Here is a 19,327-nt window from a genome sequence, read left to right on the forward strand (position 1 = left end):
AGATATATATTCAAATTACAGGGTCTAATTAAGGAAGAATTTCCTAAAAATTGGAACAGTGCGTAGTCAATAGTCAATAAACATTTATTAAGCATCTACCATTTTTGAGGCAGTGAGCTAGGAAAACAAATGAAAAGACAATTCCTGACTTCAATAAGCTTAAAAATTTAATGAGTAAAGACAACACATGAAGCTACATCACCTGCCAGTATGACGATGCCCAAAAAGTGCCAACGCAGTACAGATGATGGGAAATGGGGAGAAGACCATATTGGGCCCCCTCCTTAAATGGAGGTTTTGGAGTTCATGGCTCTGCCCTCCAGTCAGAAGCTCTAATGAGAGAGACAGAGTACCGATTCTATATTTTAGGACAAAGAGGTTATCCTCCGTAGATACTAGCCTGGGGACTCTAGGCAAGGTGCTTTACACCTCTCTCAGCCTCAGCTCCCTCATCTGTAAAACTGAGATAACACCTCCTAGGATCGTTGTGAGGAAAAGTGAAAGACTTTGAAGTGATTCTCCTAAGAATCAGGCTGGGAGAACTAGAGGGGGTTTTGGAGATCCTATGGTCCAGTTCTCTTATCTGTAGATGAGATAACCGAGACCCAGAGGGATAAATCGGATAGCACCCTTCAGCCCCGCAGCACTAAATTCCAGCTATCATTACGGTCCATCCCCACTTGAACAGCATTTGGCTTCAACTTTCACATCGCCTGCTCTCGTGAAGTATGCGCTTAATACAAGTTTGCTGAGTGGACTGAATGTATGTATGGTCTTAAGCAAGTCACTTAAGAACGTCCTTATCTGTAAGCATTTATTAAGCGCCTACCAGGTGCCAGGCACTGCGTTAAGTAAGCACCGGATACAGGACCTTCTTCGTGTTGGGGTGGGGGAGCGAGGACGGGGGTGGGAGGAAGAAGTCCTTTGCCCAGTGGGGAATCTCCCTCCGGGAGAGCTCCCGGAGTCCGGCCGCTTCGGCCGTCCTGGCCCGGGCTCTCGGCCCCCTCCGGGTCTGGGACGCTCGGCTGCCGCTTCACAGTCACCCGTGTCACACGCCGCTCGGGCATCGCGCGAGAAGGTTCAGGTTCGTCCTCCAGCCCGCCGGCCCCAGGCACAGAACGCTCACCGGGAGAAGGTGGCGCCAGCCCGGGCTGGGCAGCAGCCGAGCGCCGGCTCCCCCGCCCCGCCGAGGCGCACGCCCTCGGTGTCCTCGCCCCCGCCCCCTCACGCGGCGCTCTCTAGGACCCAGCGCGCAGGAACCGGGGGCTTTTCGATCCTCGCCCGAAGGTGGGCGGAGTTTCGGGTTCCCGTGAGGCCGCGGGAGCTGGGCTCCAGTCCTCCCTGCGCGATGTTGCTGGCTCGTGGCACCAATCGCGGGGCCGCGGCCGAGGTAGGTGGGGAGGGGTGGGGGTAGGGAAGGAGGGGGGCGGTGCGCGGGGCTGGGCGGGGCCGCGGGGCTGGGCCGGGCGGGGGCGCGGAGATGGGGGGGCGGCGGCGGCGGCTGAGGTGAGAGCCGCGGGCAGAGGGCCGGGGCCGGGGCACGGCAGGGGTCGGGGCACGGACGTCCCGGCTCCCGGGCGGCGGCGGCGGAGAAGGGGCCGTGAGGTGAGCAAGGAGGAACGTGCTCTGCGGGCTCCGGGCAGAGGGGCGGCGGCGGGCTGGAGGGGGAGGAGGAGGAGGATGGAAGGAGGGACGGATTGCGCTGCAGCCGCTGCTCCAGAAGGTGCCTCTCTCCGGATGGGTGCCTGCAGTGTCCCCCTCAGCTGGCCCGAGGCGGGGCTCCGGTGCGCGGGCGCGCGTGGGTCTGCAGCCCCCTCCCTCCACAAAGTTTTTTCCCTCTGCCCTTCTCCTTGCTTTGTCTCCCTCCCCCGGGCTGGAGGTTCTCCGGGAGAGCTGCCGCAGCAGCTGCTGGCGGGGCCCTGGAGGACGTGGGGGAAGGTGGGCTTCTCTAGCGACCGTCCCCCTCCCCTGCCCCTCGGACACCGCAGGAGTCCTCCCCGGAGCCTCCGCTTTGGCCGGGGGGCGCGTGTGGGAGCTGGTGGCCCTCCCGCCCTCTGCCAGGCCGGGATCAGGTTCCCCCCGGGGTGGTGGGGTGGCTGGCTCCTCAGCACTAATGAGGTCAGAGGCGCCCTCGTGGCGTGTTTAACCGCGGGGAGGCCGCGGGCGCCCCCCCCCCCCCCCCTTCGTTCATTCATTCATTCTCCAGGACGAGGTGTGGCTGCTGCTTGCTGCATGCAGCTCACCTGGGCGGCTTTGCCCTTCTCCTGGCTGGGGACACACAGGTGGAGGACCCGGCTGGGTCGGCTCTCTCGGCCGCTCTTCTCCCTGGGGAAGGAAGTCGGGGTGCCCGGGGTGGAGCCCGACTTTGATTCTGGCCTGTTGCTAGTGTGGAGAGAGGGGAAGGTAGAAGCCACCTCGTGTGTGTATGTGTGTGTGTGTGTGTGTGTGTCTGTCTGTCTGTGTTGGGAGGGAGGGTTGGAGTTGGGTCCTTGTGGAACTCCTCTCAAGTTATTTATTTACGTTTCCCTCCTGTTTTCTCTGGTAGCCATCCGTCGGTGGAGGATTATTACAGCAGGATGACTCCAGCTGTTGGGAAATAACTGAGCAACTTCTGAAGTGCCCTGGCCTCGGCAGTAAGGGAAGGGGTCTTGCAATCTCCTGGACAGTAATTTGGGTACTTCAAGGTCACCCATGATCTTCAGGATGGAAGCAGATGGTCTGGACTGGCTCTTCATCCCTTTACACCAAATAGTGTCGTGGGGTGCCTCAGGAGCCATGGTGTTTGGAGGCGTTGTGCCATATATACCCCAGTACAGAGACATCAAAAGAACTCAGAATGCTGAGGGGTTTTCCACTTACGTGTGTCTAGTGTTATTAGTAGCTAATATTTTACGGATCCTGTTCTGGTAAGTCTAGGTTGTTTTCATAGCTTGTTTGTGTAAAACTGGGTTCTTCCATTTCATTGTCCTGTTTGAATGGAAATATGAAAGGGTGTAGAAACTGGATCAATTTGTCTTTTATTTTCGTTAAGCTCCCTTTTGGCTCCCTCCAGAATGTCTGTGACTAGTGAATTGTGCTTTAAAGCTATTTTAATCTGTAGTCAAGCCCTTCCTGTGTCTAAAATTATCTGAGCCCAAACTAGCCACTCATATACTTTGGGTCTGAGTTCTTTTACTTCAGTTAGTTTCTGTTCAAGGATATCAACTTGAATATTATTAGACAAAGACATAGAGAACTGAGCAGGTAAATTTGCTGCTGCTGCAAAAAAGAAAAAAAATGCATCTCAAGTCCAAATAATAATGACTTTTGGATTATCTGTCCTGGATTATTCCAAACTATGGAAACTTCAATTAATGAAGGTGGCTTGAAAGAGTTTTAAATGATTCTTATAAGAATCATAGACTGAGAACTAGATGGAGCTTTGGAGATCATCTGGTCTAATTTTCTTATTTTGTAGATGAGAAAACTGAGGCCTGGAAGGATAAATAGATCATCCAAAGGTCATGCATCTCTTTCATGAAACAAAAATTAAATGAAAATATCTAGAGGTATGGGCAGCAATGAGGTTCATTGGATAGAGTGCTGGACATGAAGCTTCATCTTCTTGAGTTCATACTGGCCTCACCCTTATTAGCCATCTGATCTATCTGGGCAAATCACTTAAACTGTTTGCCTTACTCCATTAGAGAAGGGAAAGGCAAACTACTCTAGTGTCCTTATTAAGAACCCTCCTGGACAGTATTGGCCTGATATGGTTCATGGGGTAATGAAGGGTTGGTACATGACTGAACAACAACCACCACAAAATCTAGGGGAAAAACAGATAAAAATAAGTGGTGGGAATATTCTGAGCTCAAATGATGGAAGACTTTGCCTGTTTTGTGTGCCTTCCCTTAAGGGATAGTTTGCTGTACTCATCTTCTGAGTTTCAGGAGTCTGTTTCAGGAGGGATTTTAAAAGAATGCCAGGAGCCCCTAAGAGTGACTGTCCTTGTTCCATTATTTTGATAGAGAGATTGAACCTTCTCAATTTGCCTAACTGGTGCTTCCTTTAAGTACATTCTTATGAAAGTCATGCGATTTTGGGAGGGGCATGGCTGCCCTGATAATGATAACTCAGTACAGGTGCTTGTTTTTGTACAACATAAGTGAAATCTACATTTTAAAGATTCCTTCCCTTCCTTTCTTTTTTGCTCTATTTTGACTGTGACCAGAGAACAATCTAACATTGAAGTAGTTTCCAATTAAGGTTAATGTTGAAAGGAAGCAGCGGTCCAAAATGTAATTGTTTCTGATAATGTTATTTACTCTGAGTTTGTTGATGGGGATTGAAATAAAAGGTGGTTTAACTATAGGGGAAAACAGAAGGGAAAGAATGGAAGACCAGACAACAGTGACTATCCCCAAATTTAAGTTATAAGTTTTATTCACCTGAACAGTCAGTTTTTATCACTAGTAAATAAATTTTTTTAAACTTAAACAAGGAAAGCACTTTCATAAACTATGAACTGGACTATAATAAGACTCCTTGAAATATTTTAACTGTTGTCTAAAACAGAATTACTTCATGAAAACTAACCAACATGTCAGTTTTAACTAAATTATTATTTGTCCCAAGCAGTTCCAGAACTGTTCATCATAACACAAAATCCATGTGTTCCCTTTTACCTACAAACAGCCTGTAGCAAAGTTCTAAACTTGTAATTCTAAAACTGGAAGGATAACTAAGTGAAGTCTAGGGACTTGAGATAGCTAAAAAAAAGTGAAAAAGCATGGGAGGTGGTGTATATGTAAAGGCTGGAAATGGAGGTAGGAAGAGATAGAGCCATCAATAAATAACAAAGGCTGTCTATCACAATCTAAATTTAACATCAGTCACTAAAGCCCTCTTAAATGCAAGGATTAATGAGCATAATCCTTGGATAGTAACATTCTGCTGCTTAGGACTGGGTTCTAATATTAAAGAGGGATGTGGGTTCATAAGTCCTCCGAGACTAGATTTGTAGCATTATTTTGGTGACTCAATAGGTGTATCTCTTCGAAGGCTTTCAGGCCTACTGAATGTGTTGTGGTCATACTATTCATTACATGCCAGTAGAGAAATATTCATTTTATTTGGATCCGTTCTTGCCATACAAGTTTAAATTATAAATCCACTGAATACCAGAACTGGTTGGTGCATTTATGCCTACTGTTTCCATAACTCTTTGAAGAGTACATGCCATCAAGTTTTTAGTCTCCCAGTCAGGGGAAGAGAAGGGAAGGAGAAAAAACCAAAACAAACATTTGTTAAAGGCCTACTTTGTGCCAGGCACTGTGCTAAAAACTCTTTACAAATTCTATGTATAACACTCACAATCCTGGGAGATAGGTGCTATTATTATCTGCATTTTAGAGTTGAGGAAACTGAAGTAGACTGAATTGATTTGTTCAGGGTTACATAGCTAATAAATGTCAGTTGATGTTAACAGTAGCATCTCTGTAATCCTACACATTTTGAAAAGGAAGCCAATACCTGCTTTATAGGCTCACCCTGCATGTTACCTGTTTTTTACTTTTTTGTTTTATTTTGTTGGGGTACAGTCTGTGTCAAGATAGACCTGAAGTCTGCTGGAATTGGTGTCATGAGTAAGATTGTATTGGAGTTCTAAATTAAGAAGATATTCTTGGATAGTAAATAGAAGATTGTAATGAATCATAATCTGCTTTCCAGTGCCTCAGCATGCTTCACTGTCAGACTGAAGTTTTGGAGCATTTTCCTTTACATTACTGTGGTCATTACACACACACACACACACACACACACACACACACGTAATATATATATATATATATATATATATATATATCTCAATATCAGTTTTGCTTACTTCACTCTGTCTTAGTTCATGCAAGTATTGTCAACATTCTCCGAATTCTTCATATTCATAATTTTTGATGTTTCATATGATATTTCAACAATACCCCTTTCCATTCATATACCATTGAGTGTTCACCATTCCCAAGGATAAACATTCATTTTCCTTTCATTTCTTTGCTGTTGTTATGAAGACTACTACTAATGTGTGTGTGTGTGTGTGTGTGTGTGTGTGTGTGTGTGTGTGTGTGTGTGTGTGTGTATCGAGAATGGGGAATAATTTAAAACACTTAGGTTCAGAACTTCTCTTTGAATGTCTTCACAAGCTAAAAATAGAAGTGCTCTTTTGTTCAGAATGGCATAAGATCATGTATATTCAAGTTAGCTAGAAATGAGCTTTTCTAGTTGAGAGGATGTAGGTGCTGGATACTCAGTCTTTTATAGAATAGGTTAAGCATCATTTATATTGATCATGTTTCTTCCCTGATCAAGAACTTTACATTGTCCAATTTTGACTAAAGTCTTTTCTAGCTTAAACATTTTCCGTTTTAATTAAATGTTTGTCATTCTACCTCAGCCTCCTCATTTACACTTGAAGGAACCAAGGACTGAGAGGTCATATGTTTTCTTTAAGGTTTCACAACTAGTTAGCAGTAGAACATGTGCTAAACTCTCAACCCCACCAATCCAGTGTTTCCATTCCCATTGAGTGAGATGTTCATCTTTTGCTTCTGTTAATCAGCAATCTAATCTTGGGTTCCAACCAGGCAGTCTCCCTATATGATTACTAATTTTTGAAATTAGGGGAGTATCTGGAAAATTATAGAATTGGAGATAGAAGAATGTTATTTAGTATTATTATTTGGTCATGTGTTTTCTGTTTGTTTTTGCAAAGAGGTCAGATGATTTGCCCAAAGCCATATAAGCCAGTTTGTAGCAGGGTTGGAGTCCGAAACTCTGGATACAGGTCACTCCTCACTTTTAATTTATAATAATGTTCTTAACTTTTTTTTGGGGGGGGTGGGGGTGGTATTTTGAATCTTGGAAGTCCATTGAAATCCATGGACCCCCTTCTCAGAATAGTATTTCCAAAAGTATTATGTAAAATACATAGGATTATATAGGATTATATTGAAATACACTTATTTTTTTTATTTTAAATTTTAATTCAATTTTAATTTGACAGGTAAGGGAAACTGAGACTCAGGCACAGGGTTAGTAATTGGCAAGACTAGTATTAGAACTTATTCTACCTTAATTGTTAACCCTCTCTATATGGTAACAAACATTTCTGTTAGGAAAGGAATAAGGAAATCTATGCAAATAAATATGGTTGTCAGGAAGGTAGCTACATTTGTTACAAAAATATAATGCATCTTAACGCTAAATACCATACCTCTTTGCATTTGTACAGCATTATTTCTAAAGCGTTTTCATATAAAATTTTTTTTAAAAGGTCATAGACCCCAAATTTAGAACTCCTACAGTATAACTTTTTCTTTACCTGTAACACACTTTGTTCATTCTTCTGTGAGTTGTTGAACTTCAAGACTGACTCATTTTTTTTTCAGGATATTCTTTGTCATTAAGCCCACTCTTGTCCCTTCATTTAGTCTTTTTCCTCAACTCTTCCTAATTGGTAGGATGTCGTTTTTCATTTGTTGTACTACTTTTTACTTTTTCTTTTGTAGTTTTGAGAGTTTTGCTTTCCTTGACATAACTGAGAGGAAGGGAGGAAATACAGGCCTGAAGAGCTATGTCTGTATACTTGCCTCAAAGAGCTTTTGGTTTCCTGCAGTGCTAGTAAGTGTTGATGAATGAATATTGAAGTCGTTTGCTGGCAAGAATCAACTGGTACCTTGTGAATGTTAGAAAGAGTCCACTCTCTAAATCACATCACCTTCTGTTCCTGTGGAGCAGTTATTTACCTGAGTTGCCCAGCTTCCTACTCCCCCAAATCATAACTGCCTTAGGCAGACCAGTCTTCTAACTGGATTGTAAACCTGGGTCCTGCAGTGACTATGGTAATTAGTGCTAAGGTGATTTGAATAAAGTCAGAATAGTCACCCTCATTTTTAGTTTTAGATGCATTTTATCATAGTAAAAAAAAACATTTTGTGCCTGTGCTTTCTAGAGGTTATTTTTCCTTAGCATAAATCAAAGCCCTTCTCTGCCTGTATTTGTAGATTGAATGCTTTGGGATTTTTTTTGTTTTTATAAACTTTCTTTAAAAAAGATTAGTTTTATTTTTAAACATTATTGTCATTTAATGACATTAAATGAGGTTAAATGACATTGAACCTCTTACTAATCTTTCCCTCATGTAAATAAAAGGAGGCAAAACTAAGCAAAGTAGGCAGAGTCATTGACTACATCTGACAGGTTATGCCATGCTCTGAACCTGTGGTGCTTTGTCCCTCTTCAGAGAGGGAATGGGAAGGGGATGTGGCTCAGTTCTCTGGTGTCAAAACTAGAAATTGCATTGCTCTAAATTCTGATGTTTTTAGTGTCCCCCCCTTGATGTTATCAGTAATTTTGTATATTAGTTCTTGTTTGTGATTACTTTGCTCTACGGGAGGCCTAACATCATGCCAACTTGCTTGACTACTTGTCTGCTCTTCTCATAATAATATTCCAGTACTTCACATACCACAATTTGTATAATTATTTCTCAGGTGCCTACTTGATTTCCAGTCTTTTGTTAACCCCAAATTTTTTACCTTTCTTTTCCTAAACATTTTTTTTTTGGATACTCTTCTGTTTTTCCTTTAGCTTTTTAACATTTTCTCTCAGCTGTAAAAAACTGGCCAGCCACTGGGACATATGGTAGAGAGTAGGGCTTAGGTAGATATCAAGTGAAATGAATTGAAAGGGAACAGCCATGCTTCTCATGGCTAGGGCCACATGTAATCTTAGAGAATTGTTTCAGGAGTCAAAGTTCTATCTTCGTTAAATAGGCAGACCTCTTCTCACTGCTTGCCAGTGAAACATTCCCTAATGTCTTTTGCCTCAAAGGCTATGTCTTAGTAGCTGGGTACTGTGTTCTCCTGAAAAATCTACTGATTTGGCTTTTATTTACTTTGGCAGTGAGTCTTCCTTTTTGTCATTTTTCAGAAGACTGTCAGTGACCATTTATTTTTCTGAAGTGCTGTTTGTTTATACTGCTGGTGTGTGGATACCCTACACAGTTGCCCTCCCCAAAGTGAAATGGTTTCTGCCAGGGCTTGCTGGGAGGAAGGAAGGCGCAAGGGAATCTGATTTATAATGCTAATCCTCCCTTGGCAGTTGTAGAAGTTATGTGACAACTTCAAACTCGCAAATTTTCAGGGTTCTGTGTGAGTAGGATTCAGGTTAGTCAGATTGAGAATGTTGGCGAACATTCTCATTTTGGTGAGGTTGAGGATTCTGGCAAATTCAGTTATGTGGTATTGCTAAAGCACATGTTTGATCTTGCCAGTCTCCCTTCCCCCATGCTTAAAGAGTTCCACTGGCTCCCTATTGCCTCTAGGCTATAATACATACTCCTCTGTTTGTCATTTAAAGCCCTTCACAGTCTGGCTGTAGTTGTCTTTCTGGGCATCTTTACTTGGTGTTCCTTCTCAGTGTCAAACTGTGTTACCTGTCAGTGTGCTTCTTCACAAGCTGCCCTTCATGCTTGGAATTCATTCCCGCCTCTCTTTGCTTCTTAGTAGCCCTAGCTCCAGCCACTTCTGCTTGAGCCCTTTTTTGATTTTCATGCCTTCCCTACCTCAAATTACCTTGTGTTTGCTTTATGTACACTTTGCATGTGTTAAATGCTTTCTCCTCTGATGGAATGTGAGCTACTTTAGGGTAAGGATTTTCTTGTTAGTATCAGGAACAGAAAGTTCTTAATAAATGTTTGATTGTCTTGCAGCATCAGGTTTAGATGCCCTCCTCCTCCACCCCGCACCCCTTGAATTGTTAATTTTATTGTCCTTCTGACATTTTGACATTAGTTTTTTTTTTTTAAAAGAAACCCTCATCACTTTGGGAACTTTTACTCTTTTTGATTATTCTTGTTCTAAGCTCCATTTCTTTTAAGATCCCTTGCCTATACTTTGAGAGTTTCTGCATTTTTTTTCCTTTTTTTTAGTGTTTCCATTGCTCTATTATGATGGGAATTTTGAGGAAGTAGTCTCTTCTGTCCAGTCAGTCCTTCCTCTTCTCGGAAATCAGACAAGAATTGTCTGACTTGATTATTAGTGCTTTTAAAGTTACTTTTTAATGGAAAGGTTCACAGAATTCACTTTTTAAAAAATCCTGTAGGCTTTTAAGTAAATATTAACTTAAATCTTATAGAATTTGGACTTGTGTGATTTTTGACTTATTTTACACCCTGTCTTAGCTGTCTGCTCTACTGATACTTTTTGTGTAATGTGTTTTAGGGGAGACAATTCTTTTGTAGCCTTTATCCAACAGGTAGGATAATGCAGTTCGACAAACGTTTATTTCTTTTTCTTTTTGAATTGGCCAGTTTTGCTTTACTGTTTTACCTTGTAATGAAGGAAGGTTCTAGAAGGTGTGGGAGTAAGAGATATTATTGTGATTTAAAAAACAAAGATATTAATAAAAGTAAAGTATATGCTACTCATTACCCTTTTACCTATTTTGGTCTTTATTTTTTAAAAGAATTAATTTATTTTTAGTTTTCAACATTCACTTCCATAAAATTTTGAGTTTTAAATTTTCTCTCTCCCTTTCCTCCCCTTCCCCAAGACGGCATGCAGTCTGATATAGGCTCTACTTATATATTCATATTAAACAAATTTTTACATTAGTCATTATGTAAAGAAGAATTAGAACTAATGGGAGGAATCATGAGAAAGAAGAAACAAAACAAAAGGTGAGCAAATAGTATGCTTCCATCTGCATTCAGACTTCAGATTTCTTATTCTGGGTGTGGATAGTATTTTCCACCCTGAGTCTTTTGGAGTTGTCTTAGATCCTTGCATTGCTGAGAAGAGCTGAGTCTGTCAAGGTCAGTCATCAAACTATGAGGCTGTTCCTGTGTGCAATCAAGAAATGTTAGACAAATTACCTATTTAAGGGTTCTGAGGATTAAAAAAACCCCCCAAATATCCTCAAGGAGCTTACTTTCTTTTGGTGGGGAGTGAATGCCACAAGTTCGTGGATATGTGTATTATGATGCAATTTGAAGAGGGAGGGAGGACTGGTGCGGTATAAGGTTTGTTTTATGGATGAGGCACAGAGAGGCTGAATCTTGCCATCTTTTTTTGAATGAAAAAAATTCTGAACTTAACAAATAAGATGAACATTCCCATAAATGTTGTGGAACAGAGGAGGATCACATGTGAAATTGTGAATCTGTTTTGTAGAGCTTGCTTTTCTTCTTAGGTATGTAATTCAACCTGTAATTTCAGAGTTGTTGTGCTTGTTTCTTATTCTTTCTAGCCCTTCTCCTTTTCTCCTCTCATTTTTTGAGGGAGGTCATATCCTTTCTGTTCCTTCTTCCAATTGAGGGATGGGGAGAAAAGTAAAAACAATATACTCAGTATGCATAGTCAAACACAACAAACTTCCACATTGGTGATGTCTAAAAATCTATTTATTTTGCATTTTGACTCTCTGACAGGAGGTCAGTATTCTTTTGTTTCTGCTAATTTCACTCCCATCAACACACATATGTCTTCCTGGGTATCTCTGAAATTATTTGTCTGTGATACAATAATATTTCATCATGTTCACGTTTCATAATTTGTTCAGCCGTTCCCCATTAACCTTTTAGTTTTCAGTTCTTTGCCATAGTACAAAAGAGCTACTATCAGTATTTTGGGGTCTTTTTTTTCTCTTTAATCTTTTTAGAATCTTTTTTTAATTGTGTACAACTTGGGTCAAAAAATAAACACATTTTAGTAACTATTTGGGCATAGTTCCAAATTGCTTTATAGAATGAGCAGACCAATTCCCAAATCCACCAGCAGTTCATCAGTGGGTCTTCCTCAACCCCACAGTTCCATCATTTGTTATTTTCCTTTTTTGTTGTCTTTTTCTATCTGATGGATCTGAGGTAGGACCTCAGGGTCTCTATAATTATCATTTCTTTGATTACTGGTCATTTGAAATACTTTCCATATGGGTTTTTTTTTTTTGACATTTTATTTTTTTAAATTTATTTTCAGTGTTCTACAATCACTACCATATAACTTAGATTTTTTTTCCCCCTCCCTCTCCCCTACTTTCCCCCTCCCTCCCTGAAACAACATACAATTCTATATAGGTTCTACACAGACATTCCTATTAAATACATTTTCACCATAGTCCTGTTGCATATAAGAATTAAAGTGAATGGGAGAAATCATATAACAAACCAAAACATAACACAAAAGAAAATGATCTGCTAAATTCTGCAATTGAATTCCATAGTTCTTTCTCTGAATGTGGAAGGTATTTTGCCTTAAAACACCATTGGGAATTTTTTAAGTCCTTGCATTGCTACGAAGTTCCAAGTCTACAGAAAAAGCTCTCGCACACTGTGGTCGTTGCTGTGCACAGAGTTCTCCTGGTTCTGCTCCTTTTGCTCAGCATCAGATCATATAAGTCTTTCCAGGCCTCTCTGAAGTCTTCCTGTTCATCATTTCTTATAGCGCAATAATATTCCATTACATTCATATGCCATAACTTATTCAGGCATTCACCAGTTGATCATATGGTCTTTGATACCTTGGGTTTCTTTCTTTGAAAATTCCCTACTTATGCTTTGATTATTTTGGAGAATGCTTGCCTCCTAATTAGATATTCTGGACTTGCTAGTTCTGACTGTATCTTTCAAACCTGAACTGGAATTATTTTACCAGTTTTGAGTACTGTAGATAAATGTGATCCTTTTAGATGAAGTATTGCAAAGAAAAGACAAAGTAGAAAGTTCCTGCAGGGATGAAGTCCTCATCCGAATGGTTGAAGACTTGACATGTCTTTGAAAATTTTTAAGAGATTTATGTATATTACACATATATATTATGTATATTACATGATTTCTAATTACTTGTTATAACAGCGGAGTAGTATTATTAAAAAATCACTGGACTTCACATTAGAAGACATGCTGTTGAGTCTATGCTCTTTTATAGCAGAAAGATTTTGGACAAGCAACTTAACTGAGTCTCTTAAAATAGTTGTAACGTTTGAACTACCTACCTTACAATGTTCTGTGATGGTCAGAAAGAGATAATGTATTTAAATGCTTTGTTATAGCAGCTATATTAATCTAAGCTTTTCTTTAATCATCATTGTATCATATTGCCTTTTTAAATTTTGGGAGGGACTTTAGAATTCATTTTAATACCCTATTACAGATGAGGAAACTTGAAGCCCATAGTTTTGTGACATGCCCAAAGATTGATTTATTACTTTTTTGTCATGTGAGGATTGTAGTGGATAGAAACCTAGAAACCAGGAATACTTGTGTTTAGCTTTTTCACACATATTGGCTGTGTGACCCTGGGCAAGAACCTTTCAGGGCTCTAGGTTACTCTCTAAGGCTAAGCTGGAGAGGAGGTGTTGACTTGCATTGGTAGAGGAAGTTTCCCTCTCCCCACCCTGCCCAAGTTACTGAAATCAGTGTGATTATATTATTTGTAAACATCTAAGTGCATTTTAGAGTGATTTTCTAAACTTTATCTTTGTCTTTTTTTGAAAGCTCTATTCTAACTTTTATTTTCACTTTAACAAATTTATAGTGGAAACCTTTTTGATATGGTTGTAGTTCCACTTCAGTGAAGAGCAGAAAATGTTTTTTCTAGGTAGAGAGCATGATGAGAACTTGAAGTTTTTATTTTTGTTTTCACAACTGACTAGCAGGCATTTTACTTGATAGCCTGAGTTTCCCCATCTGTAAAATGAATGAATGAGTTAGACTAAATGATCTCTTAGTTCTCTTTCCAGCCTTAAAATTCTATTACTCTTAAATTGTGATTGATTTGGAATTCCATAGTCCAGTGATTATCACTTACTTTTGGCCTAATATTTATTCCTAGTTTCTAAGGTAGCAGATAAATCCCTAGGTGCTGAGCAGTAGCATCAATGGATCAGATTTTTATTAAATCAGTCAACACTTAATGAGCATTAACTACTTACTGTGTGTTAGGCATTGTTCTAAGTACTGAGAATGTAAAGCTTGCTCCCAAGCTCATGATGGGGAAAACAATACCCGAACATCTATGTAGAAAGAAGATATGTACAAGGGTAAATTGAAAATAAACTCAGAGGGAAGATTAAGGAGGACTGGGAAAGACTTTTATTCAAGAGAGGACTAGCTGAGACTTGCAGGAAACCACCATGTGTTTTGTCAAATTTGAGGAATAGCAAGGAGGCCAGAGTCATCGGATCAAAGAGTACATAGAAGAGGACGGGAAAGTTAGGAATAGGCCAGATTATGGAGGCCTTTAAAAGCCAAACAGGAGATTTTTATACTAAGGCTTTCTATGTGATCCTCAGTATTGTATTAAGTACTTCAAGGATTTCCAAAGAATCAGGACTTGAACCCTTCAGGGAGCTTTTAGGCTAGTTGGGAGAAGACAATACTGCCACATGACACCATTATTTCAGTTCAGGCATTTATTTTGTATTAGGTGCCAGGGATACAAAGACAGAAATTTAGATTTTATTAGACAACAGATGAGCACTGAATGTATTCATGATTATAAATACAAGGGAACCTAAGGAGATGGAATTTATTTGAGATGAATTTAAAGGCTTAAAGTGAGTTTCAAGAAAGGGACTTCACAAGTACAAAATGAAAAAGGCATGGTTAGGTAGCAGTTTGTCTGAAAAAGATCTGGAAATCATAGTGTACAGACTTACTATGTGTCAGCAGTGTTTTATGTGCGATGAGAACCTAAAATGCTACCTTGAGTTGCATTAAGAGAAAATATGTTCTAGGAATCCAGAGGTAATAGTTTTTTTATACTCTGCTCAGGTCAGACCAGTCTAGAGTTTTGTGTTTACTTCTGAGCACTATGATTTAGGGAAGGATGTGAAAAAGCTGGAAACTGTTGAAAAGTACCAGGATAGTGAATGGCCTTGGTATCATGCCATATGACTGCTGGTTGAAGAAATTGGGGATATCTGACTTGAAGGTGAGAAGACTTAATGGGGACATACATGCTAACTGTCTTAGGGGTTAGATTTGTTTAGCATCAGAAATTAAATCTAAGGGTCCTGGTTGGAAGTTGTGAAGAAGAAAATTTTGATTTGATGTAAAGAAAAAAGTTCTCACAATTCATGTTATCTTAAAGTGGAATGTACTCTCTCAGAAGGTAGTAAGGTCTCTTCCTTAGGAGACTTTAAAATAAATACTTAATTATAAATAGCTTCTGAGTTCTCTTTCAACTCAATAATTCTGTGAACTTCAGAGGAGAGAAATATTGGAGTAGGCTGAATTAATTTAGGGAGGTACACGAACTGTACTGTAAGGAGGACAAAACCCTAGAGGACATATCTGTTCTACTTGTCCTTGAATCAGGTGGGCTATCTAGATTTTTTAATTCAGTTATAAGAGAGGCAGCCTGGTTAGTGGATAGTAGCTGGTCTCAGAGTCAGAGTTCAAGTCCAGCCCATGACTGATTTTGTGACTCTAGACAATCTGTCTTAAACTAGCAATTCCTTAGGGCAATTCTCTGAGACCTTATGTTGCAGAAAGCTAACTGCACTGATAGAGGGAGTTTTGAAATCTACTAAGTGTGGTTTAATTCAGTAACAAACATATGTTGGTGACTTTTCATGTTCAGAGCACTGTATTAGTAGTGCTAAGGAGGGGAATACCACATTAAGGTAAGATATGGCCCTCATGGGGTTTACAGGTTGCTGTCATTTTGATAGTAGAATGCCCAAGGTGAGCAGTGATGACCTTTTGATTCACATAACACTTTGTACCTCTTTAATTGTATCTCTTTTTGACTGTGTCATTCTTTTACGAGATGAGGAGATAAGAAGCTCACTGAAAGAACTCTCTTTATCCAAGTTTTGCATCTCCCTTTGTGCCAAATGCAGTTCTCTGTGCAGAGCAGGAACTTGATAAATTTTGAATGAATGTATGTTTGTGTGATAGTCACTTTATCTTGCTCTTTCCACTCATGCTTTATGGAGTTCTGAATAGCTGCCATTGCTTGGCAGCTTTACCAGTTGTTTGTGTTGTTCAAGCTGGAGGCAGCTGTTCATAAAGTGGTTTTCCTGTGTATGTCTGTAATTCACAGGAAGTGACTTCAGGAGTTTGGCCTTGTTGGTCAGAGGTCAGAAGAGACTTCTCTATTTTAAGTATCCAGTTGCTTCCTTTTCTGTTAGATAAAAGGGGATCTTGAGGAGGATAGAAGTCATGGAAGAACAGATGACTTAAGCAGGAGAATTAGGGTCCAAGTCTTAATTGCCATTTACCATATGATCTTAGACAAGTCATCTCACATTTTCAAAACTGTTTTCTTTCTTTCTTTTTTTTAATGTGTAATTTATTTATTTTTCAGTTTTCAACATTCACTTCTACAAGAATTTGAATTTGAAATTTTCTCCCCATATCTCCCCATCCGCCGCCCCAGGACAGCATGTACCCCAACTACCCCTCCCTCCAGTTTGTCCTCCTTTCTATCACCCTTCCTTCTTCTGGGCCTCTCCCATCTATTTTCCTGTAGGGCAAAATAGATTTCTATCCCCCATTGCCTGTACATCTTATTTCCCAGTTGCATGCAAAAACAATTTTTAACATTCATTTTTAAAGCTTGGAGTTCCATATTTTCTCCCTCCCTTCTCACCCACCATCATTGAGAAAGCAAGCAGTTCAATATAGGTCATACATGTGTAGCCATGCAAAACATTTCCATAGCAGTTATGTTGAGAAAGACTAACCACATTTCCTTCTGTCCTATCCTGCCCTCCATTTATTCCATTCTCTCCCTTGACCTGTCCTCCCACAATTATTCCCTCTAATTTCCCTAATACTGAGAAGGGTCTCATGAGTTACAAATATCATCTTTGCATGTAGGAATGTAAACAGTTCAACTTTAATGAGTTCCTTATGGCTTCTCTTTCCTGTTTACCTTTTCACAGTTCTTTTGATTCTTGTATATGCAAGTCAAATTTTTTTCAGCTCTTGTCTTTGCAACAGGAATGCTTGGAAGTCTGTTATTTCACTGAAGTTCCATTTTTTCCCCCTGAAGTATTAGACCCAGTTTTTCTTGGTTTTAATCCTAGCTCCTTTGACCTCTGGAATATCATATTCCAAGCTCTTTGATCCCTTAGTATAGAAGCTGCTAAATCCTGTGTCATCCTGATTGTATTTCCACAATACTTGAATTGCTTATTTCTGGCTGCTGGTAATATTTTCTCCTTGACCTGGGAACTCTGAAATTTGGCTACAATATTCTTAGGAGTTTTCCTTTTGGAGTCTCTTTCAGGAGGTGATCGGTGAATTCTTTCCATTTCTCTTTTACCCTCTGGTTCTAGAATATCAGGGCAGTTTTCTTTGATAATTTCTTGGAAGATGATGTCTAGGCCTTTTTTTTTGATCATGGTTTTCAGGTAGACAAATAATTTTTAAATTATCTCTCTTGGATCTGTTTTCTAGGTCATTGGTTTTTCCAAAGAGATATTTCACAGTGTCTTCTATTTTTTCATTCTTTTGGTTTTGTTTTATAATTTCTTGAGTTCTCATAAAGTCATTAGCTTCCATCTGCTCCATTCTAATTTTTAAAGAGCTATTTTCTTCAGTGAGCTTTTGGACCTCCTTTTCCATTTGGTCAATTCTGCTTTTTAAGGCATTCTTCTCCTCATTGGCTTTTTGGACTTCTTTTGCCATTTGGGTTAGTCTATTTTTAAAGGTGTTATTTTCTTTAGCATTTTTTGGGTCTCCTTTAGCAAGGTGTTGACTCGCTTTTCGTGATTTTTTTGCATTGCTCTCATTTCTCTTCCCAATTTTTTCTCCACCTCTTACTTGATTTTCAAAGTCCTTTTTGAGCTCTTCCATGGCTGAGACCATTTCATTATTTTTTTAGAGGCTTTGTATGTAGGAGCCTTTACCTTGCTATCTTCCTCCCGTTGTATGCCTTGGTCTTCCTCTAGTTGTATGCTTTGATCTTCCTCATCTGAAAGGATGGAAGAAAATACTTTTTCCCCAAAAAAGTAACCTTCTATTTTTTTCCCCCTTTGGGGCATTTTCCCAGCCAGTTACTTAATTTTTGAGCCCTTTGTCAAGTGGAGAGTATACTGCCCCACGCTTCAGAGGTTTTGTGCAGCTGTTCTCCAAGATATCTCTAGGGATATGTAATTTTTCAGTTCCTCCAATATGGTATGATCTGAGGAGAGGTGTTTACTCCTCTCCTGACCTGCACTGTGGTCTGTGAGCAATCCCAAGCACTCTTTTCTGCTGTGGAATTGCAAGTAGGACTCTCTTTCTACAGCTGCCACCAACTCTGCACCTCAGTGCTCCTTCTCATCCCAGGACTGCCACTCAGGACTGAGACCTAGATCAGCTGCTTGATTTCCCTGCTGAGAGCTCCAAAAGTGGCTGCTGCTGTAGAGCCATCTCCCTGAGACTGGGGCCTAAGCACTTTCCCCTCTCACTCAGTTGAAAGAGCTTTCTCACTGACTTTTGAAGCTGTTTTTGGCATTTGCAGGTTGAGAAATCTGGAAACTGCAGCAGCTGCCTGTGATTCAGTGCCTTGAAGCCCGCACCAGTTCTGTCTGTGCTCCTCTCTGAGCACGGAGCAGTAGACCCTTCCTGTTAGCCTTCCAGGTTGTCTTGGGCTGGAAATCTGTTTCACTCTGTCATTTTGTGGCTTCTGCTGCTCTAGAATTTGCTTAGAGTCATATTTTACAGGTATTTTAAAGTCTTTGGGGGGAGAGCTAGAGCAAGTCCATGCTTGTACTCCACCATCTTGGCTCTACTCTCTCTGAAAGCTCTGTTTTCTTGTGGAAGAATTGGACTAGGTGATTTCTAAAATCCCTTCCAGTTCCGAAATGCCATGATTTTTCTTTTTTTTAAATTTAATCTAATTTTATTATTTTTTTTAATGTTCTACAATCACTACCATAAAATTAAGATTTTATCCCCCCTACACCTACCCCCCACTACCCCCCTCCCTCCCCACAACAGCATACAGTTCTGTATAGGCTCTACATATACTTTCCTATTGAGTATGTTTTCACTATAGTCATGCTATGTAGTCGAACTAAAATAAATGGAAGAAATCATATAACAAATCAAAACATAATACATAAGAACACCCACACACACAAACATGATCTGCTACATTCTGCGAATGACTTCCATATTTCTTTCTCTGAGTGTGGAAGGCATTTTGCCTTAGAAAACCACCATTGGGATTTTTTTTTTTAAGTCCTTGCATTGCTATGAAGATCCAAGTCTACCAGAAAAAATTCTCACACACTGTGGTTGTTGCTGTGCACAAAGTTCTCCTGGTTCTGCTCCTTTCACTCAGCATCA

The 19,327-nt window shown here is 40.3% G+C and overlaps 1 protein-coding gene across 6 annotated transcripts in view; it reads left to right on the forward strand.

The window, feature by feature from the left end:
• Positions 1-1,285: 1,285 nt before the first annotated feature.
• SLC66A2 (solute carrier family 66 member 2) overlaps positions 1,286-19,327 on the forward strand; it is a 183,620-nt gene continuing 165,578 nt past the window's right edge. For 2 of the 6 annotated variants that reach the window (XM_072604033.1, XM_072604038.1), the window contains exons 1-2: positions 1,469-1,605; positions 2,546-2,906. In XM_072604033.1, coding sequence (XP_072460134.1) covers positions 2,692-2,906 — 215 coding nt within the window. In that variant the 5' untranslated portion in view covers positions 1,469-1,605; positions 2,546-2,691. Of the gene's footprint in view, positions 1,391-1,468; positions 1,606-1,770; positions 1,939-2,209; positions 2,404-2,545; positions 2,907-19,327 lie in introns of those variants that run through there. The other 4 variants (XM_072604037.1, XM_072604036.1, XM_072604034.1 and 1 more) reach the window with 4 other exon arrangements.

The sequence above is a fragment of the Notamacropus eugenii genome, chromosome 4 (genome assembly GCF_028372415.1).
Source record: "Notamacropus eugenii isolate mMacEug1 chromosome 4, mMacEug1.pri_v2, whole genome shotgun sequence".
Classification (NCBI taxonomy): domain Eukaryota; kingdom Metazoa; phylum Chordata; class Mammalia; order Diprotodontia; family Macropodidae; genus Notamacropus; species Notamacropus eugenii.